Genomic DNA, 21562 nt, shown 5'->3' with positions numbered 1-21562 from the left:
AGCAAATACAAACTGAGGTAAAAGAAAAAGATGTTTTCTTTCTCCACAGCCTGCTCACATAGTTCACTTGCAGAGCAATGGCTTCGGAGCAATTTTTCCCCCCAATGTTCTTTTTTTGATGTAGTCTAAGAATATGTGCCATTTTCTATAATTGTTCTTAACAAACCCATCCATCATTTCTTTGGCAGCAAACTCATCATCAGGCAGCACACACACACTAGCCGTCTTTGTCAGCAGAGGGAGGCAGCCTGCGTCAAACCGCAGCAAAAAAAAAAAAAAAAAAAGAAAGAAAAAAGAAAACCCAAACCAATCATGACATCGAAGCCATTACAAGGCAGGGAATGAGAACAAGATAAAAACTGTCAGAAAAGTGTCATCCACTGCAAGAATGAAGATGAAGCTCCAGAACACCCTTGAACTGGACAAACACACACACTCCCTCACAGCAGAGTGTTACTGATTACACAGGGAGAACGATGTTTGCTTCGCACTGAACTGTGCTTCTGTCTTAAACTGCCTGTTGTGAAGGCGAAGGCTGCAGAGACGGAAGTGTCATTCTGTCCAATGACTACACAACTCCCACCCTTTCATCCGTGAAATCTGCTGCACGGTGCACAAGTTATAAGACTCTCTGTCCAGAATGACGTCTTAGTGACGGGCTGTCAACCCAGTCCTTCTGACTCTTGGTTTTTAAGTCCCATTCCTCCTCATTATTCTCTATTTTTCCTGCTTTCTTTATAGACCTTCTTTTCCTACTTCCTCTAAGGGAAGCGTAATTCAATTCAAAAAGAGCATCATCAACTGCAGCCCAGACAGGCCTAACTACAGGGGATGCTGCCAGTATGGTCCGCGTGGCCAGGAATGAAACCACAGGACGCCCACATTGTCCAAAATAGATCATCTGTTCAAATTTAGCAAACATTTGTAAGCGTTCAGCATCTTGAAATGTTTGGAGAGGATGGTGTCGACACCAAGGGGGCTATTATCTCCGCTCCACCCTTATGTCAGCACCTACACAGGTCTTTAAACATTTTCTCAGGGCCTGAGAACCTCAGCTTCGCTCACCGCTGTTGGGGTTTATTTTCCCTCCATCTGTGTCCACTTTTTAAAAGCCCACGGCACTCTCTCTCTCTCGCTCTCTCATCACCACTTCAACTCTCCAGCAATGCAGCTGGTTCAGCTTCAGCCACGACAGGTTCATGTTTACTTCCCACATCAAACCACACCAACAGCCCCCAGTCACCACAGGCCACGGGTCTAAAAGTGCAAATACGCACAGTCCTAATTCTAACAGGCCACTCTAGGAGCTTTCTAATCCTCACGCCAACGACAATCACTTGTCAACTTTAGCAAGTACTGAGATTTGTTTTTTTCTTCTATAAAATTGTAAATCCAATTTGTAGCAATGCAATTACAAAGTCAGCAGGGCTGCAATTTTCTTGTTTTGACTCTTCACCATTTCATTGTAAAAGCACACTGCATATGTTAGCAGTAACATTGGGTCCTATTAAAAAATGACCTAAAATGAGTGACAACAACAAAAAAAAAAAAAAAAAAAAAAAATACTGAGCAAGGATGTACTGGTCCATGTACTGGTCCCTTGCCTGCACTCTAGACAACCAGAAGAGAGTGTATTTCCATGATGTGCATATTTGTTGTGATTCAAAATAGTACAGATATTCAGAAAGACTTAAGACAAGTTTCTTTGGTATACTGTGATTTCAGATTAATGATGTGACATGATGTACAGCAGGGTCAATGCGAAAAAAAACATCAACCAATCATCACTTTTTGCTTAGGTTTTTTTTATGGATGCAATTAATAACCAACTAACTAATGAGAGCACAATACACATTTAAACTAAACACAATTACTCACAGTTCCATGGTTTTCCACAAAGTATCACCACATTTCACAATCTCTCAGGGTTTTGGATAGAAAAACAACATCGTATTTATCACTAATACTACTAATAATCCATAATCTTTCATAGTACATGATTTAACAAACAACTTATAATTAATAAACCAGACAGTTGGTCCATAAGTTGCAGTCATTTGGACAAATCGCTTGTGTTTATAAACGTAAAGACGCTGCATTATTAGGTTCTTGTAGTGTTTATAATCCTAATATTTTAAGTTGTGTCTTGGACAAGGAAATACGAGTCAAATTCAAATTATAGTCGATTAATACATGAAGAGACGGACACTGGATGCTGACTGAAACGCAGCAGCTTCGCGGGATTACAAATGCGAGTAAAGCTTTATCCGATGCTTAAATCATCAGCTTAACGTTATTAAACGTCAGTATAACGGCTGAATATGTCAGAAAACAGAAAAATAATCCCGTCCAACATGTTCTACATAGACATGTTGCACCTGCGGTAGACTCTTGCTCACCTGCGAGAGCGGAGGAAACTAGCAGGAAGCGAGGAAACAGCGGCGTAAGTGACGGAAGGAACGGGCACCGCGAACACTACTCACCTCGCTTTAAAGTCGCTGTCTTGGAGCCGTTAAAAGTCTCTAGTGCTCCATTAGCTCGCCTCCACCGGGCCGGCGGTTGTAAAGTTTCGGAGAGGGGAGGTTAACAGGTGGCAGGAGCCGCTCGGGAGCAGGAGTTTGCCGGCTGCTCGCAGTTCAAACTCCAGGAGGACTCTTGTTGTTCCAGAGCAACAGCAGCAGAAGAAACTCCTGCTCTCTGTACAGCAGGCTGTCACTGTGACGTCTGCGTGATTAGTCACGTGGTGTGCAGAGAGCCAATAGGAGGCCGTTGTTGTTAATCGTACACTGTCGTATGTAATCTATGATTCACGTTTAAATGTTTTGGAACAAAAATTATATTTACTCTTTTCACTCTCATTTAACAGAAGGATTGATTGATATAAAGAGATAGAACAGACGACAATGAATACACGTATAAAATTGTTATTATTTTCCGTTTCCGTATGCTGTAATGTGTGCCCGGATTCAACTGGTTACCTTATGATAAACTCATTGAAATTATTATCCATGTATGGCCCATGTGGACTTGCTGGGGACTAATTAAATATTTTAATTAAATCATTATTCAAGAGAAAAAAATCCTTTGCTGTTTTGAGTTTATTTGCATGACGTCTGGTTGATACATTCTGCAGGTGCTACACTGTAATGAGCTGACACTTAGCTCTCAGTGTTGCACAACAATGAACAGGCAGATCATGAGTACCTGCACCTTGTCTCTGCTGCAGTACTGTAGAGTACAGGTGTCCCTGCACATTGAGAGACATGCTTTGGCTAAGATGATTAGTGGAAGTCATAGCCAGATGGTTAATTCAGCCAAAGTTCTTGGGAGCTTTTTCTTAATGGCCTTAAAAAGCACACCAAGAAGTCTTTCCTCTTGTTGACTCAGCAAATTCCTATCCAGACTACTGAAACTTTATTAATGGTAATGACCCATGGCAGCAAGATAATCACTCAAGATCTATCAAATACAATTTTGTGTGCATTTCTATTTATTAAAATGAAGATATAAATAAATGATGGAACTTTAAATCACAAAAAAAAACAATGTTGAAAATGTCTGCACTGCAGTAGAAATGCATATTAGAGAATGAGCTCTAGTGCCCAATAAAAGACAACGTGTAAATGCTGCACCTAAGGTTTTTATGTTTGCACCAATTTTTGTTCAGCATCACGTCCGCTTCAAAAAAACATTAAATATTGAAAGGAGCATCAATTTTCCGTTGCGTAAACATCATAAAGGACGACAGGAAGACATAGAGGAGATAAGGGAGGCTGTGAAAAAGGAAGCAAGAAAGAGGGTAAGTTAAGATGTTGATCTTTGATGAAGTAACACATTCAGAAGGCTTTGGTTTTAACATTTTTGTCTGCCTGGTGTAAGGTTGGTGGTGTTGGTGCAGAGTCAGGATCAATATCTCAGTGTAACAGCATCATTCTAAAGCTGTGTTTTCTGTCGCCCTTTAACCAGCAGACAAACAGTGAGACCTCATCAGTGAATGTGACCCTGGGGGGCGCAGGGGGGGGGGTCACTCTGCAGCTACTCACTAATAGGTTTGCATAACATTGATCTGAGCAGCCGTCCACTGAAGAGCAAGTCACTAACTCACACAAACGCACAGTGAGACCTCTCCGTCTGCCACAGCTCTGATGCCAAGAGGCTTTGAACTGTACAGGGACTGTCTAAATCAGCCGGCCCATGGCTCTGCACGGGCTCCCTCATTAGGTAACTCAGCAGTGCTAGTTAAGTAGCTGCTACTGGACGGAGACGCCACAGATTCTCACAGCAGAGGACCATCAGTCTACCCCCACTGATTATCCATTACCTAACCAGACTGAAGTAACCTTGTGCTGCTCTGGTTCAAGGGTTTGTGATCTTACTGAGAGAAAGGCCCATCAGCGTTAACAAGGAGCGATGCACTGTTCAGCTAATTTTAATTGATGCACTGTCAAGCCCTTTGGTCACTTTTGGGATTTTGTAAGTGGCTACATGAATGAATGGTGATCAATTGATTGATTGAACAACTGCCCAATAGGATTGTTTGTTTTTCCAGGCCTTGGGACAAAGTGTCCTCTTAACAATTGAAGCTATAATTTAAAATGTTGACTATGAATGCCCTATAAGGTGAATGTCCATGAGGTCTAAAGTCTGTTGCTTAAAAATTAAATTTACAACTAAATTACTTAAAGTTAAATAGTAAATATAAGGATATAACTAACCAAACCCCATAATGCCTAAATCATATATACAAAATATATTTAAAGGTTAGCTCAGGAGAAGCTACAGTTAGCACAAATATAGAAAAACACAAGTCACTCGTCGACACAATGTCAACAAAGTAGCTAAATATAAAGCTTGGTAAATGTTAGTGCAGTTAGAGCAGCCTGGCTACATTATTTCACATTTGAAAACCTTACGTTTTCATTGCATTACTAATATTATTCCTTGAACTGTAGATCAGACCATTTTATTTACTGTTTACAAATTCCATCTATATTCAGTTTTGTCATTGAAAACAACATTTTGCTAATGTCAAACTTGTAGGTCAATGTCATCACTTCTAAGGCTGGGACATTGTGTACAGTTAGACAGAAGCAGAGGTCAGCGGACGCTGCAGAAAGCTGCAGGTGATCCTGCTGCAGTCAGAGTCCAGCTCCTGTCAACCTGGGACTTAACGGCACAGAGCCGTGCGTCATGAGTGGCCGTCTAATGCTCAGGCTGACAGGATTAACCAGCAGGTGAATTTATTCTCAACCAGAACATGCTGACAGTTGCGTGTTGAGCCTGATCAGAACCAGCAGAGACACACAGGTGTCAACTGTTTTTGAATAGGTGGTGGCTTCTGTTGTGTTGTTCCTCACTGTACCTGCTGTAGGGGGAAATCCTCTGTTCGAGGCACCCAGAACGTGTCATGTAATCATTGTTGTTATCAGTTTTTGTCTCCTGACAAAAACCTTCAGCTGAGCTACCATAAAATACACTTTAAAACAGATGTTTAAACAAACTGCCCCATCACTTACTCATTACTCATAAAGACACTAAGCATGTCACATATATTAGAGTGAATTATGTATAAAGGATGCATTATTACCTCATGAAGATGTGTTTTATTGGACGTATTTATCCTTAAATTCATACCTTTTTACATTTGTCTCTGTACTTGATCTATACCTATACATAAAAAACAGCTCCATTTCATCTTCAATAAGCTCTGTGGTGTCTATAAGCTGAGTCAGGGTGAGGCTGTGGACTCACGTCAGCAGTCTATTACAGTCAAGGCTGCACTCTGACTCATGGACTCTCACCTGTCTGCAAACATGAGACTGTTGACATGCAACACAGCAGACCGTTACACACCGACGCATCAGCTGAAGGCATTGTATGAAAACCTAGCTCCATAAACCTTTGACCTTCACATTTGTTTGGGTACTTTTTCTTCCATGTATCGATCACAAAAGATTACTGTGCTGTGTCATGAAGCAGAGATGTATGTGATGGGTCTAAGGTGAGAGTCAGCACTCTGCTAAAAGCCCACCTGCTGCCTTTTGAATTTCCTGACAGAGAACACTCTCCTACACAACATCCACTGCACCTGCCTCTAATTTAAAGTGACTCTGAGCAGACACTGGTCATTTGTTATTCTTTGCAGTGCATCAGTTATAATTCTTCTTAGCCTTTTTGAAGTTGATGAATGCATTAATGTTCTGTTGCAACACGGATAAAATCATTACAAAATAGACTTGCCTAATTACCATAAACAGTGTCATAAATAAATACATGTGTTCTATATTGATCCCATATTTTTGGGATAAATAAATACATCTGTTCTATATTGATCCCATATTTTTGGGAAATTGTTGTGTTAGCAGCGGATGTGCTGTTAATAGGCTACCCCCAGCAGGCGCCAAGCATGTGGTTCCTCTGGGAATCGAACCTAGGATTCTCTGCTCTCTGTTTCTGAGAAAGGCGCGCTAACCGCTACAAAATAAAACGACAAAATTCATGTTTCCGCCCGGTCTCGAACCGGGGACCTTTCGCGTGTTAGGCGAACGTGATAACCACTACACTACGGAAACTACAAAAATACTCGAAGTATAGAACTATAAGAATAAACATATCCACTACTGAGAAATAAAATAATTAATACTTTACGTTGCTTTTTTTTTTTTTCTTAATTAACACTTTACGTTGCTTTTTTTTTTTAACTGCTGAAGACTGGACGAGAAGCTGCAGAGATTATGGCTGAATAAATCTTTTTTTTGGGTTAGATATCTCCACCTAGTGGTTAAAAACATTCACTGCACGTTAAATTTAACCGAGATTTCTATATGAGAATTTAGCAACAAACACATTGATATTCATATAGTATTGAAATAGCTTGCATATATCTTCCTATATGCCTAATTATCCTAAGCAGTGCCTCCAAACTATAGAACAAATACAGTGTGATTCATATACTGCACGTAAAGTTAAATCCAGACCATCAATGCTATTGAGAATTTAATTAGAAATATAAAATACCAATATATTCTCCTTATGAACAGTGTCAGTTGCTAACCTCATAGTCCTGGTTAGAAATATTTCTTAGCAACTCTGCTAGAAAAATACTACAAATATTTAACACTAACCTCTGGACTTGGCAAAACAAACACGGATAACATATTCTCTATGGCTGAAAAGACTATGAAATGTCCTTGCAACGGTTAAAAATTAGCATTGTTAACACCACGGACATTTTCTGTGAAGATGAGAAGGCTCTTACTTGGACGGACACTGTGGAGTTCAGCAAAAGCTTCTATCTTTGTCCAGAGGACGACACTACAAAGATCTATGTGTCACGTAGAACATAAAAAGGTAATTTTCGAAAACAGTGCTGTTATAAATGTCGTACTTCCAGAAATGTTTTTGCTCATTGGTCTATGCTACTACTAATCCTGTACTACTGGTTTTCCTTAGCGATCGTAGCATTTTGTTTTTTAGTACAACACTTAATAGTAAAAGTAGAGCTAATGTTAGTTGGTAAAACATAGTTCAAGTAGCAGTAGACGAAGTAGTAAACGTAGTAGCAGTAGTTGAAGCAATTTTTGTATGACTTTGTCAGGTAAGATATTATTTTATTGACAATTGCCATTGCAATGATTTATTTTGAAAGTGTCTCACACGTCTTTTCCGGTTATTCCGCGCTCTGTCATTCCAACTACAGTCTCTGTAAGTTGTTGTACTTTCCTTGGCTGTGCTAAATGCACGGGATTTTATTCGACACACCAGCAAATCAACGTTAGGTCGTGTCAAATCGCGATAAAACTCGTTTGAACCTACGCGTCCGAAACAAACATACCATCGCAAGTATACAGTATGTAATGAAATGCACCACCTAGTGGAAGATTATTCAGTTGTTTCACCTGCTGCGGTGGAATAGACAAACAATAATAGTAAATGTTAATAATAATCGCGACCACTCAAATTATCTTTGTTGCAGATCATGGAAGAGGGGAAACCATGGGCTCTGATCTCGGAGGTGGGGAAGAATGGTTATCTCCAAGAACTGGCAGATATATTGAAAAAGCACTTTCAAATTGTCAGCCTCAAAGACTTTCAGCAGAATTCTCAGGTGTACAGCCACAAGATCCAGGTCTTATTCCTTTGGAACGCCTATCCTCAGGTGACACTGCCCCTGCTCAGCTCCCTGCCGTTGCTGAAGGTGGTTTCAAATGGCGGAGTGGGCATCGACCACTTAGATGTGCCCTACATCTCCAGTCTGGGGGTGAAAGTGACCAACACGCCTAATGTGGTGAACGAGGCCACTGCGGACATGGCCATGGCTCTGCTGCTAGCATCTGCACGGAGGGTTGTTGAAGGTGAGAACAAATGACGGTCTGTTCCTAAGTTCAGACTTTGGGTTTGTGACTCACAACAAAATCTTGGTCTTTCTCTTTAAAGCTCACCAGATAGCTATTCACCCCAAGACTACAGATACACCGCAATGGATGATGGGAGATGAAGTCACAGGTGCCACCTTGGGGATCATTGGTATGGGACGTATTGGGTACAAGATTGCCCAGAGAAGCAGAGGATTTGACATGAAGGTCTTATATCACAACAGGAAAAGGAGGTAAAGTTTGAGAATAAAGTTTTTTTCCCCCAAATTATGTCCCTTTACTTCTGGATGGGAGTAAGGGAAGGATTCTGCTTTTCTAGAAGCGTGGAAGATGAGAACGCTGTTGGAGCGAGTTACTGTCAGACCATGGATGATCTTCTGAAAGAGTCAGACTTTGTGGTCCTGGCGGTTGACCTCACACCTGAAACCACTAGGCTGATCAGCCACAAAGAGCTGAACCTCATGAAACCCACAGCAACACTGGTCAACATCAGCAGAGGTCAGGAAAAATATAATTGTTGCTACTTTTTAAAATTGATTTTATAATAACGTTTTATGACTTACCCTGTAATTTTGTTGTCTTTTAGGTCTGGTTGTAGATCAGGACGCCTTGGTCAAAGCTCTGCAGAGTGGGATAATTCGAGGAGCTGCGACAGATGTGACATATCCAGAACCTTTACCAAGGTATAATCTGTTGAAATAAGACGTTCATTTCTAAATGAAAGAACAATTAAAGTCACTATATAAAACTCCAAATGTTTTGAATCAGCTTCTCTCCTTTATTTCCTGCAGAGATCACCCCCTCCTCAACTTTCCTAATATGCTGATTACACCTCATATTGGTACCAACACCTACTCCACCAGCAGACGTATGGTACAGATGATGGTAGACAATGCCCTGGCTGTAATCAGGGGAGAGCCTCTACTCAATGAAGTCAAACCAAAGTGACTCTGTACTACTGTGTCTGAAAGTGCCTAAATGTTTCCTTGACTCTAATAAAGATTAAGGTTATTTTGTTAATATAGGGAATAAACTTGTCCTGTAAGGGGTCCTGTCCAATGATGGTTTATATTAGATATAATTGTTGTGAGGATACCTAATTTACTGATTATGTAATAGTCTATTTCTAATAATTTTACCTAGGAAATTTGAGTCGCACGTCTTCCTCATATACAATATAATCGTTGTGGCGCAGCGGAGTAACCGCTGACATCCCTGATTAAAATAAAAAACCTTTTAAACTTGGTGTGGACACAGTTTTACAACAGTTAATTATTTCATCTCTTATTGAGTTAATTATTCTGCTAATATCTTAGTTTTTCTTTGTATTTTCTTTTTAACACACCAAAAAACCTTATTATAGTCAGGCATATACATAGACTACCATCTTCAACTCTGAGCGATTACAAGACCCGAGCGGAAGGCATGAAAACACAAGAGTGTTAGAGAGAATTAAACCTAACCCTCTGGAATAACAATAACATATTTAAACAGTTTTATCTAAATTTAGTCGCCCGACAGCGCTTGACTTTATGAAAATGTTTATTGCTTCGGAAAACTCTCCTTCTTTCTTTAAAGAGTTCACCCTCGTCATGGTGAGTGACTGATACACCATTAACTGCTTTCAATTTCACTTAACTCAAGTAAACAGAAAAGTATAAGCCCGTATATTATTTTTCCTTGACTGGTTTATGTGGGTGATAAGCAGTATTAAATTTCGATTGTGGTCAAAATCAATCTGCTAATTAAAAAAACAACCATCAAACAAACATGCGAACTATGGGACTGGACTTAGGCCAATACTGGAGCACCTGTGCAACTTTCAAATATGTCCCCATATGGTTTTTGAAAAAGGATGTATAAAGAGAATTAAGTAGGAGGTCTTTGTTTCAAAGCCACTGTTTTACTTTTCAGCCAGCTGTGGCTGTGGGTAATGTGGCACAGCTGGCCGTGGACCTCATCGTGTCAACTCTTAACATGAAAAGAGTGGGCTACATCCACACAGACTGTCTCGTCCCCATGGCTGGGAACAACCCGTACACCACCTGCAAAGAAGATGCTGAGGAGCTGCACACCCCTGCAGAAGGTAGCACAATGTGGTGTTTCCTATAAACGAACACACAGGACCTTTGAGTGTTTTGTGGAATCAATCATTTCTGCAAGTACTGTAGAAATTGTAGAAATTACTATGTAATTACTGTATTTTTTCTTCCACAGTGTATTCAGCACCAGAGCTGAAGTTGGCCATCCTTCAAATCAGAGCTCCAGTTATTCCGGTAAAATGAACAACTGCTGCTGTTTTGTGTTTCCACCAGTGGAGATATGAATATAAAATTTAGAGCTTTACCTTTGACTTTCAGACAAAATCCAAAAAGTTTCGTCAACTGATTGTGTCTTGGATCAAGTCCAGTGGATTCTCCAGAACTGTGCTTCTGTCCAGCAGCCACGCATACCAGAGAGACGACCAACAGCTGCAAGGGTAACAGTGTTATGCTGATTGTCACTGCAGTTTCCTTGTTCTTAAGGTTCAGGCTTAATATACAGTATGTGTGTGTCCTTACAGAACCCCTCTGAGGTACCTGGTCACTCCATCCCTGCTGAAGGTAAGCGAAGACGTCCTGAAGGAATTGGGCTGGAGGGAAATGGAGCGAGTGCCGGTGTTCCCCGGAGTAACGGACACCAACGCTGAGCCTCATCTCTGCATTCCTGGAGGAGGAATCACCAAAGGACTGTTCACAGACAGGTAGAGATGAGCTCATACTTTGGGAAAGAACATACTTCAAAATCAAAATATTAAACTTGTACTGTTGTGTTTAGTTGCTCAGAGGATCTTCCACTGGCTGTGCTCCTTCTCTTCTGTTCGGAAGGAGACAACATCCCTGACGCTTTCACCCTCGTCAACCATCTGAATGACTGGCTCCACCTGCTGGACAATCCTGTAAGTAACTATACACGACACTACTGCACTGCTGCCTAGAAACAAACAGCAACTAGGAATTTACAACACGGGTAAAATGTCCAATAATCAGTCGATCTTACTCTTTTTTTTTCAGAGCCAAGAAGCAAACAAGTGGAAGATTCCAAACTCCTGGAGACTCCTGTTTGGCAGTAGTGTCCCTTCTGCACTTTTTTAATTTCTCACATCTTTTTTGTGTCATTTAAAACCTACAACTTTTTGGTCAAAACTGCAAATTTGTAATTTAAGGCTAAACGCTCAAATCTGCTTAGTCCTGTGGTTTGTGCAAAATAAAATTATTAACTAAATACGACTTGGACCAAGATCTGGCTGAGCCCATATTCCAAAACAAATACTTTAAAAATATCAGTATCAGTTAATTACATTCTTTTGGTTTTATAAATAATTGTCAGAGACCTTCATTGTTTCCGTAGACTGACTGAATTCCACTGCAGCTGTCGTGATTCGTTTCTCCATGCCGAGCACATGTTTGATTTATACACAATGTTGAAAAGTTACTTTACTTCTGGCCAAACCTCTAACAAATACAACTAAAATTACCAGTGAGGTCAATGTGAATTACCAATCTCTAGAATGTGTTTATATTGACAAGAAGTGTACCAACATTTCTGAAAATGTAAAACTGTAAATCACACAAATCTTAAAAAAAAAAAATTACATTTATATTCTGTACACGCACTTGTGGAACCATGCTGCTGAATTTTGCAGGTTTTTAGTTTTTTTCAAATAAAAAAAAAAACCCAAACAGCAGGTCTGGACATATGTGAAAACACTGACTTTGTTTGTGTTTCTCTCCGTCGATCTCCACCTACTTGACTGTAAGTGACTGGACAAATGCCAGCGTTCATTCCCGGCAGCTCCACCTCCAGCATAATTTGATTTGTGCCTGCAACACGTTCTAACATTTGACATAGAGGTTAGACAAGTAGAAGAAGAAGAAGAAGAAGACAGCTGCTGCAGTCAGACTTTGACCTGGTGGAGCTGGCCAGCTCTAGGGTTTCCTGTTTCTTTTGTGTGCCGGTGTGAGAGTGAGTGTTTGTTTTGCCTGGTTATGGTAAAGGAAATGTTCGGACAGCACTAGAGGGAAGCCGCAAAAAGAAACGACTACACCGTGGGACTGAAAATATGGAGACATATTTATACTGTCCCAATCAACGTATTAATGCTTAACATTTAATGCACAAGATATTTACACAAACCTGACTTCTCTACTTTTATCAATTACCTTAAATATTTATGGTTGAGTTTAATTTGATTTATAAAAAAAATCTAATCATGTGACAATTTGACAGCAAGTTATCTTTTTCAAAGCAGTAAAAAAAGTGATTTTGTTATTTCATAGTACAGTATTTGAATTTTGCCTATACTTAAATTACTACTAAAAAATAGCTGTCTTTTTGTTATCTTTGGGAAAACTTTTCTGATTCACATTAGGCTTTTATCTATTTTCACAATGTCTACTAAATGTCCTTACAAGATGCTGGAAATTGGACCTTAAAAAAAAAAGATTCTATGGTCGAAATCCCCCTGGTACGTTAAAAATGATGAAAAAGTATAAATGGCACCACTTGGATGTTCCCATAAACCCAAAATGAATTCAAGTTTCAGGTTTTACCAAGAAGTGACAGGGAAAACAGGTTGTAACGCAAACTAGATGATACCCATTTATAGATAACTTAGATAGAGAGAGAGAGATAAAGAGGAACTTTAGTCATTAAAAAAAGAACAGGTTATCAAATGGAAAATCTACTCAGTTCTGTAACAGTGTGCCTTGCCTTTTTTTTTTTTTTTTTACAAGCAACAAAATATTTTTTACACATAAAAAAAATATACATTATGAAAACATCACACTCCTCTGTTTTTGTCAAGTGGGAGGCGGCAGAGCTCGTCTCTAAACTGACAACACCGTGAAAAACTTCAAGTAATCTCTCTTATAAAAAAATAGATTTTTTTTCCTTCAAATTTTTATCTCTGAAAAAGTTTTTTTTTTTTTTTATCTAAAAATACACATATAAACACCAGTACAAATTGGCAATGCACAGCCGCCTCTCCACCTGTCCTGGTGGGTTGGACTCTGAGGGTCTCGTCCACACGAAGGCAGGAGCTTTTGAAAACAGAGGTGTTGGTGTGGATTTCTGAAACCTTATCCACACACAGACTGTAACAAAGGCCACAAAAACAAAACTTTTTTTGGTTCTTCTTCCTTTCAGAACTTAGCTCTCTTGACAAACCATCAAGTTCTTTTTCTTTTTTTTAAATGTATCCTGTTCTTTAAACATTGGTCATGAAGGTTCTAATCGTGCATTGATTGTTCTGGTTAGCCTCAGTATGTGATGTTGGCTAATGTGTTTACAAGAACAAATAAATGGAGTTTCATGCATTTTCCATGGGACTGTAACATTTTACTCTAATGACGACATTGGAATAATTTTACTACTGATCCTAACTGTAACTGTACGTTTTTGAATAAAAACATTTAAAGTATTTGGTCGGCGTTAGTGTACCTCAGCACGACTTAAACACTTAAACACAACCCCATGATCCAAAGGGGGGTACCCCAAGCACAGAATAACTTGCCGTTTCACAGGATTAAGAAGACTGCAATGCTATGTTGTTGTTTTTTCCATCACCTGTTATGCACTGTAAAAATGCCTGTGGAAGCTGACTAGAACTTTGCATCTGTGACACACAGCATTCGCAGGTTTGGGATTTAAGACAAGAGAAGAATTTTGAGAACCAAAAACTGGACCAAGAAAACCTCTGTTTTCAAAAGTACCTGTCTAATGTGGACTTCAGTTCATAAAAATATGTATAATGTTTGTGCGCTGCTTTAATAATGCTGTTGAGCTGATGGAAACAGAATTTAAGACAAAGAGTTGGAAAAATAAAGAGGGGTGGAGGTGAGGAAAAGTGGTTTGGATTTGGACAGTGGAGGTTCCCTGCCGATGTTGGCTTTTCTGCCAGAGCTGTAGTCGTGTGGCCACAGGTGGAGGAAGTTAGCTGTCGCTGGTTTTCACCCTGTCACAAGACACAGAATGAAAAAAACAAAGCTTAACCAGTTTTAATGAAGATCAAACTTCACTGGAACCATCATGGTTGCAAGTTCACTCAGGTGTATTAAAAAACAAGCAAGCAGGCATTGGGACATTTAACCATCACTCAACAAACCCAAATCTGGCAAATATTAATGCAGCAAAGAGCAAAAAAAAAATCATTCTTGTGAGAAGTAATCTGTGGGAAAAAGTTAACATAAGGAGAGTGTGTGTGTTGGGTGGGGTCAACTAGTCAAAAAACAGAAAAAAAACCAAGAGTGATTCAAAACCGAATGATTCAAGGAAGTTATTTTTTTCTTTTTCAGGTTTCAGTCCAGTTATTTGAATGACTAAAGTCTAACGAGCCCTGGATTATTCCTGTCTTTTGTTGCAACAGAGACTTAGTCCAACTAGAGCTGAAATCACTCTCTCATACTGAATAACAAAATTATTGGATTACAATTTTACGCTTTTGTGTTACTGCTACGCACACATGCTAACATGGTGTGCGTACATTCCTCTTTCACTGTTCTAAAACAGTGCAGCCATAATTCCAGCTCCAGATTCATGTGGCGATTGTTGAAGCCTCAGGTTCTCGTGACTGATCTCAGGGATACGGAGGAAGAAAATGATGCCGTATTAGAAATTCAACCTAACATATGACAAAAATTACAAACTCAACTTTAAGGTTTTGATACGATGAGGAAAAACTCTAATGATTCCACCCCAAAACAAAATGTCACCAGAAAAGCTAAACACTCAAATCTCATTACAAATGTAAACACAGCCATGCCAACGCTCTGAGGAAACAAACAGACGTCACCACAAAACACTGAAGGTTAGAAATACCAGAAAAACACACAGGGACATGCAACAAAACTTCACAATCTTTTAGTTTAGGTAACAGCTGGGTCAAAGGGTCGTCAATGCTCCTTCAGTCACGAACCAATGAACTTGAAAACTCTAAGTACGTCTGTGTAAACAGTGCTAATCTGGAATACAAACCATCAACATCTTCACTTCAAGTGTCAGAAGAAACTCAGTGAAAACCCGCCTTCCTGTCTATGCCTGTGACAATAACAAATTTTGCTCAACGATATATTGTCCTACAAAGAGGGTCAGATTGACCAGAGGGTTCACTGGGTTCATGGAACAAACGCGTCCAGGGGCAGAGACCGATGCACAGAGTGAACCTTCTTGTCATCCAGCCTGTTTGGACGGCAAAATGATCGACCTAATTTTCATTTATTATGCCATCAATGGACACAGACTGATGTCGAGTCTAACACAGTGAAGTAAGTCACCGTCTGTGTGTCAGAACCTCAGGTTTGTTTTTACAACCACAATCCAGAATCCAACACCAACAATGACACAAAGTAGATTTAAAAAACTGGTGTAATTCCAGGTCAATCTGACATTTTCAGAACTTCGACCATCACAGCAACACACACACACACACCACACAATACAAACACAACATGCTAGAGTGCAGCAAAAAAAACAAAACAAAAAAAAACACCGCAAGAGTGAAGCCGATCACAGAGAGAACTGAAACCCCCAGAGTAACAGAAAACACACACACACACACACACCTCAACGATATTTTTTTTTAAAGCTGTGGGTAAACTTCCTCCATTAAATGTGCTCTTCACGGTGGTGGTGGTGGTGGGTGTTCCTGTCTCAGGAGGGGGTAAAGATAAAGTGCCCCCCACTGGACAGGTCAGCTGTTGTCATGTGCAGCAAATGCAGCCCAAACTGTCCGAGAAGAACCACAACAACAACAATAACAATGACGACAACAACAACAGTAGCAGCAGCTGGTAATGAACACGTCACATTTGTCAGTGTTACTGGAACAGCACCGACATGTCACACAACAAACACGAGGCTTCTCAGAAATGACTGAGTGGGTCTTTATTTTTGGGAGGAGCAGAGTCATCAGAAATGATGCTTCCTCAGGTCTACACAGGCCGCATTTATGAGAACATGGAGTGAATGTTCAGGAAGGGGAAAAAAAAGAATAAAACTATGGTTTAATTTTTTTTTAAATTTGCATTTGCTTTTGTCAATGGAAAAAAAAGGTCCATAGAACTTCAAATCAACAAAAACAAATATTTGTTTGGCTGACAAATAGCCCAAGGTTCCAGGTTTTAGGATTGAATCAGACGCATTTACAACGGTCTACCTGTTACTGTTGTTGAAGCCTAAAAAATTAAGACAATTTTTAAACCTCGGTTTATCAGTAAACAGAGTCTGACGTTATCGTAGCCCATAACATTAGCACCTCGTGCTTAACTCATCGTCTATCTCTGCTGAAGTCGGCTTCATTTTGGTAATGGTGCCGTCAGCGATTCCCAGCATTTTCCTTTTCTGTGCAAACAAAATGAATAAACGGTGACAGGATCACATTTTTGAAAGACTTACGGATTTATGATGTGATGCAATGTCATGTTTATAACGTGACGTGGCTTAACAGCGGCGTCAGGCCATTTTCTAACACAAGACCGACTTTGACAAAAAAAAGTTTTGTTCATTTTTAGCTTAAATGACTCTAAATTTACCTGCACATAATCCCTGTCATTTTTTATTTTAAAAATATCATTAATGTTTCTTGCTGTACACCACGTCAACTCAAGGTCTGTGGGCCAAATCCCACCCACTTCATCACTTTAAGTGGCCCATACTCTCATAAACGGGTGAAATAGACCGACAGAAGAAGCCGAGGTGAGGGAACAGGAGTGAGGTTTTGCCATCAGTGGTCACCACCGTCTGATTTTCCTCTTTACTTATTATTTATAATACATTTTATTCTTAAACTGACAATGTGACTTTCCTGGCCACGACTCATTACTGCAATCTGTCAAGTTACTACAAAGAGTTCCTAAGCGTTTGTGTCAGTCTTTGCCTCTGCCACAACAGAAGGTGCGTTACAGGAAATAATCTTGACTGTGTTTGTGTCTTACGAATTAAAAAAATATTTTTATCTCTTTGACCTTTTTCAGGGTTCCTACTCAAAACCTCAGGGGATTAAAGCTGACATTTGCTCTGAATCAATTACTTTTTCCTTCTTCCTCCTTTGTACAATGATGGGTTCGTGTTGGCAGCTGTCCGGTTAAACCACAACGGGCAGTGGATACAAAAGAGGTTGTGTAATGACAAAAATGACAAATCATCCTGGAATGCATCAATAACCCAGTGTAACGTGATGCTCAGTGTAAGATAAACCATCAGTGGATTGTTTGTTTTCAGTCGGAAGTTATAATCACCTTTTTCTCTTCTTGTCTGAGTCACTCGTCCTGGGCTTGCTTTGGGATGTTTTTCCTGTTCCTGATTTGGAGATGCTGTCTTCTCTGCGTCTCTTGCTGTGAGAAACACAAGGAAATCATATGCGGTGACGGGAATGTAAAAAAAAAAACAAAAAAACAGTAACATGTAAACCGTGCAGGCGTGTACTGACTGTGTTGTGCTGCCCTCCACTTCCTGTTCCTTGTTGAGAGACGGTGCTGGTACTTTGCCGTCCTGCCTGTAGTCTGACCCTCCCTCCAGCTGATTCGCTCGTTGGCTGCCGTTGCACCATTCAGTCGGACATCGAGTCTGCGGCTGAGTCGCAGGTCGAGACTCGGACAAGGGCTCCTGGTCCTCCATGGACAACTCCCGCCACCGGGTCTGAACAGTGTCATAGGCATGTCAATATACTGAGTTGTTTTTAAACAATTTAGTTGTAGGAAAACTGTCAACATAGCAAACACACAATGCTGCTACAAGAAATAAGAGCAAAGTAAAATTAACACAACAAACGTTTGACTGTTAATTGTTAATAAAACTTGATGATAAATATCCAAATACAAACTTTGACATCAGTAGTTTCTGTTTTAATTTGTAGGTAAGGTAATCAAACCAAACCAAACAAAGGCGACGGTGAGGGCAAGTTGTTGTTGCCAAGTTAAAGAGAAAAAAAAAAAATCCTCCTAACTGGACAAATACAAAAACAGGAAAAACAACAGGTCTCGTATACTGTTCAAGGACCTGCACAGAGGGGTCTCCCATGATGTACTTGGCTCCTTCTAGAACTGCCAGGTAAGAGAATCGTAGCTGGTCAGGAGTTTGGATCAGACCCATGCGGTACTTCCTCATGTTCAACAGGATGTTCTTGATGTCCACAGAGGACGGGTCTTTCCTCTTATCCATCTGCAAAAACAGAGCACAGTTCTTTATGGTGAATGTTCTGTTAAAAATACTCAACCAGTTTCCCCTATTGTCTGAGTGACCTACCAGGACGAGACAAGTGTCGACTAACGAAAACGTCCCGGAGCGTCCAATCCCAGCGCTGCAGTGCACGACAGCTGGCCCGTGGTCAACACTCAGCGCCTTCGACTCCCTCACCTTATAGAGGAAGTTTAGGAAGGATGCAGGGGATTCTGGGACACCAAAGTCAGGCCAAGTGGTGTAATGAAAGTGGTAGATCTCTCTTTTCTCGCCCGTCTGTGGAAGCAGGCAAACATATTAACAAGTGAAACAAAAACAACATATCAAATATTAGTTCACGTAAGCCATATATGCACATGCTTATATATTCTACAGCACTTTATGGAGTTAACATTGGTTGGTAGTTAAGCCTGTAGCAGCATTGTGTGTTTACTATGCTGACAGTTTTCCTAAAATTAAATTGTTAAAAACATATATATTGTTGTGCCTTTAGTATTGCAGTATATTGCAATATATGGTAATGTTGCCCCTGTATGGTGATACTTATTGAATGTATGGTTTACACAGCCCTATTCCATGGAAATACAAAAACAAAGGGGAATTGAACCAGACAGAAACCTAAGATGTGTCTGAATGTGACAAAAACAATAAACCAAACATTTAGTTCTGCTTTGCCATCATTCAATGGAAATCCCCTTCCAGTATCCCTAACAATCCTGAGGCCTACATTCATATTCTGAAGCTCCAACACTCTGGTTGTGTAGTACGACTTGGTGTCTTCTGACAACAGTGTGACCAAGAAGCGTGTGTCCCTGAAGGCCATCTCCCTCTCCTCAGACATGGGCCAGTACTGGGCACATTTTTCCTGTGATGAAGGAAAAGATGGTGGAGAAGAAGAAGAAAAGACAATAAAACAACTTGGAGAAACCAAGATATGAGACCAGAGAAATTCAGCTGATGGAAAGCTGACGCTGGCGGAGACCTGGCAGGTTAGTTTGTGTGAACTCAACAGCTGACCAATGACAGGAGGAGAGGTTTATCCTGTGTGCTGAAAAGAAACTAGGCTTATTTGAAAATGACTTTTAGCATTTTTGACAAATTGTTTGTCAAATTTCTGACTTTTTTTTGTTTTAAATAATATCACACGTTGACTGGGGTGTCCTTTACTTCACAATGGCAACAGACAAATACGAGTACTAGTATCATCAGTAACAGTAGCAGGCATAAAAGTTCTGGTGGCAGTAGTAGATATTTCATTTGTTTTATTATGTAACAGCATTAAAAGTAGTGGAATTGTATTGGTAGTAGCAGTAGAAATAATACTAGTACTAGATGCAGTAGTTAAACTTAAATAATCAAAAATCTCCTATTATGAGCAGTTTCTATGTAAGAAGAAGTGAATATTCAAATACTATGGTCAACAATTCCATTTCTGGTTATTACGTTGGTTTCTTCTACAAACCGTCACCTCACTGTAGTGAAGTAGTGACTCAGTGGACCGACTAAGGCTGCAGGAAAACCACATAAAAGACCCCGTCTTGTGGGATTGATAACATCTGCTGAGAAGGTGTGTTTCATCTTCTTCTTCATTTCTAAGAAAACAGACACTGAACGTCATTAACCTCCAACAGCCGTTGTTACTGTCGTTACTGAGAAACAGAGTTTTCAGTAATTCCTGCTACGCAGCACAGGGATTCATCGTCTCAGTCCCAACTTGACAATCCCAGTCTCTCTTCCACGGACGGACAAACATATGTTAACAAAAGACCGTGTCATTGGTCAAACTGACTGAAACAACAGCACAGTTGTTCTCTGCAAACAGCACGGAGGTGTGCATGTTTGCATATGCAACCAAGCGGCAGAAATTAGATCCGATCCCCTGTAGTCACTGGAGACACAGGTCTGAGACGCCATCTCACCACAAGTACAGGTGGACGAAGAAGTATCCACTAATGATCATATTACCCGAGATGGATTTTGACACCACATCTGAATAGGTCTGAGGTTCTTGTGTGTTTATGACTTCGACACAAAACATTCACCAATAACGTTCACAGACTTGTGTGTGATACGTCCGTCTCCTCAAATATCTACGGTTTGTTTGTGAGTGTTCACGCAGCTGATAAAAGCCAGATGTCAAACTAAGCAATGTTTGACAGATGCTATGGAACATTTGTATTGTTTTGTAATGTGTACTTACTGAACCCTTCTCTATGACCCTGTTGAGCATGATGATTGCCTTGGTCCTCTGCTCCCAGATCATGAGCCAGAAGTGGCCACAGGTGTTTCTGAGGGGCCCCTGTGGAGAGGTGGAACAAATGTGATCACATCACCCCTTTTCTATAGAAAAACAAATAAAATTCACACACAACGTTTAGATGAGGTTTATGAGCCAGTAGCCGCCTCCCTCTCTTTCTCCGACCCATTCCCACATGACGAGTAAAAATGTAAACTCAATTTTCTGTTTTTGCTTTGAAACTGCCTGACGCTGCTGTTAAGCCACGTCATTATATAAACATTACATTGCATCACATCATGATTGTACATAATATTTTAAAAACATGATCCTGTGACTAGTTATTTAATTTTGTTTGCCACAGACCATTCATGTACAAGGAAAAATACAGAGCATCACTGACTGCACCATCACCAAAATGAAGGCTTTAGCTGAGATGGCCGACAATTTTAACAATTAGTCTCCCTGCCATGCACAACTGAGGAAAAAATGCTCACTGCCTCACTGACATTTTTTTTGTTATAATAATTAATAGCACATTTTAATCCACCCCTCACAGAATTGAACAAAAAAATGATATCTTTATCCTGTTATGCTGATTGCTGTCACCTTGTTGTTGATCTTACTAAAGTGATCTACACAAAAGTACACAGAAATACTGTACATTCAACTGCTGAAAAAAGTTATCAGCTGACTTTTCTTTTGAAAACAACAGTTGAGGAAATTCAGCGTAAGT

The 21562-nt window shown here is 40.1% G+C and overlaps 4 protein-coding genes and 1 non-coding gene across 11 annotated transcripts in view; 2 read left to right on the top strand and 3 right to left on the bottom strand.

Moving 5' to 3' along the window:
• ncaldb (neurocalcin delta b) overlaps positions 1–9064 on the bottom strand; it is an 18243-nt gene extending 9179 nt beyond the window's left edge. The window contains exon 1 of one of the 2 annotated variants that reach the window (XM_008331509.3): positions 8939–9064. The gene's annotated coding sequence lies outside the window, so the exon portion shown is untranslated. Of the gene's footprint in view, positions 1–2483; positions 2830–8938 lie in introns of those variants that run through there. The other variant, XM_008331508.3, reaches the window with a different exon arrangement.
• Positions 6500–6572, bottom strand: trnav-aac (transfer RNA valine (anticodon AAC)). Its single transcript has one exon. It is a non-coding gene; the product is annotated as a tRNA-Val (tRNA).
• On the top strand, positions 6719–9607 carry LOC103394273 (probable 2-ketogluconate reductase). 3 transcript variants are annotated; one of them, XM_008331504.3, is made up of 6 exons: positions 6719–7350; positions 7976–8354; positions 8437–8608; positions 8695–8873; positions 8962–9058; positions 9167–9607. In XM_008331504.3, the coding sequence occupies exons 1-6, from the start codon at positions 7243–7245 to the stop codon at positions 9321–9323; spliced, it is 1092 nt and encodes a 363-aa protein (XP_008329726.1). In that variant the 5' UTR covers positions 6719–7242; the 3' UTR covers positions 9324–9607. The 3 variants fall into 3 exon arrangements, with proteins under 3 accessions (XP_008329726.1, XP_008329729.1, XP_008329727.1); XM_008331507.3 differs by lacking the exon at positions 6719–7350 and adding an exon at positions 7393–7704; XM_008331505.3 differs by lacking the exon at positions 6719–7350 and adding an exon at positions 7393–7849.
• Positions 9608–9754: 147 nt separating this feature from the next.
• Positions 9755–12904, top strand: psmg2 (proteasome (prosome, macropain) assembly chaperone 2). The gene is made up of 7 exons (XM_008331510.3): positions 9755–9970; positions 10290–10461; positions 10593–10651; positions 10736–10854; positions 10939–11118; positions 11193–11313; positions 11429–12904. Exons 1-7 carry the CDS (start codon positions 9908–9910, stop codon positions 11507–11509), a joined length of 795 nt encoding a protein of 264 aa, XP_008329732.1. The 5' UTR covers positions 9755–9907; the 3' UTR covers positions 11510–12904.
• A 633-nt stretch (positions 12905–13537) lies between these two features.
• Positions 13538–21562, bottom strand: part of ptpn2b (protein tyrosine phosphatase non-receptor type 2b) — a 10383-nt gene continuing 2358 nt past the window's right edge. The window contains exons 4-12 of one of the 4 annotated variants that reach the window (XR_003052759.1): positions 20791–20889; positions 19318–19455; positions 18657–18866; positions 18411–18572; positions 17842–18050; positions 17651–17746; positions 16669–16754; positions 15977–16139; positions 13538–14370 (exon numbers count right to left, since the gene is read on the bottom strand). Coding sequence is in view for 1 of the 4 variants with exons in the window: in XM_008331512.3 (XP_008329734.1) it covers positions 14349–14370; positions 17651–17746; positions 17842–18050; positions 18411–18572; positions 18657–18866; positions 19318–19455; positions 20791–20889 (936 nt within the window). In the remaining 3 variants the exon portion in view is untranslated. The remainder of the gene's footprint in view (positions 14371–15976; positions 16140–16668; positions 16755–17650; positions 17747–17841; positions 18051–18410; positions 18573–18656; positions 18867–19317; positions 19456–20790; positions 20890–21562) is intronic. The other 3 variants (XR_003052760.1, XR_003052761.1, XM_008331512.3) reach the window with 3 other exon arrangements.

Source organism: Cynoglossus semilaevis, chromosome 18, assembly GCF_000523025.1.
Source record: "Cynoglossus semilaevis isolate Cse_v1.0 chromosome 18, Cse_v1.0, whole genome shotgun sequence".
Lineage (NCBI taxonomy): Eukaryota > Metazoa > Chordata > Actinopteri > Pleuronectiformes > Cynoglossidae > Cynoglossus > Cynoglossus semilaevis.
Note: the sequence above shows the minus strand (reverse complement) of the source record. Positions and strands in the feature narration are given on the sequence as shown.

Coding starts and splice junctions, on each gene's coding strand:
- LOC103394273 (XM_008331504.3), top strand. CDS start 7,243: ATGAGAAGGCTCTTACTTGGACGGACACTGTGGAGTTCAGCAAAAGCT. Junction 7,351..7,975: donor GTCACGTAGAACATAAAAAG/GTAATTTTCGAA, acceptor TCTTTGTTGCAG/ATCATGGAAGAGGGGAAACC. Junction 8,355..8,436: donor TGCACGGAGGGTTGTTGAAG/GTGAGAACAAAT, acceptor TTCTCTTTAAAG/CTCACCAGATAGCTATTCAC.
- psmg2 (XM_008331510.3), top strand. CDS start 9,908: ATGAAAATGTTTATTGCTTCGGAAAACTCTCCTTCTTTCTTTAAAGAG. Junction 11,119..11,192: donor AAAGGACTGTTCACAGACAG/GTAGAGATGAGC, acceptor TGTTGTGTTTAG/TTGCTCAGAGGATCTTCCAC. Junction 11,314..11,428: donor TCCACCTGCTGGACAATCCT/GTAAGTAACTAT, acceptor TTTTTTTTTCAG/AGCCAAGAAGCAAACAAGTG.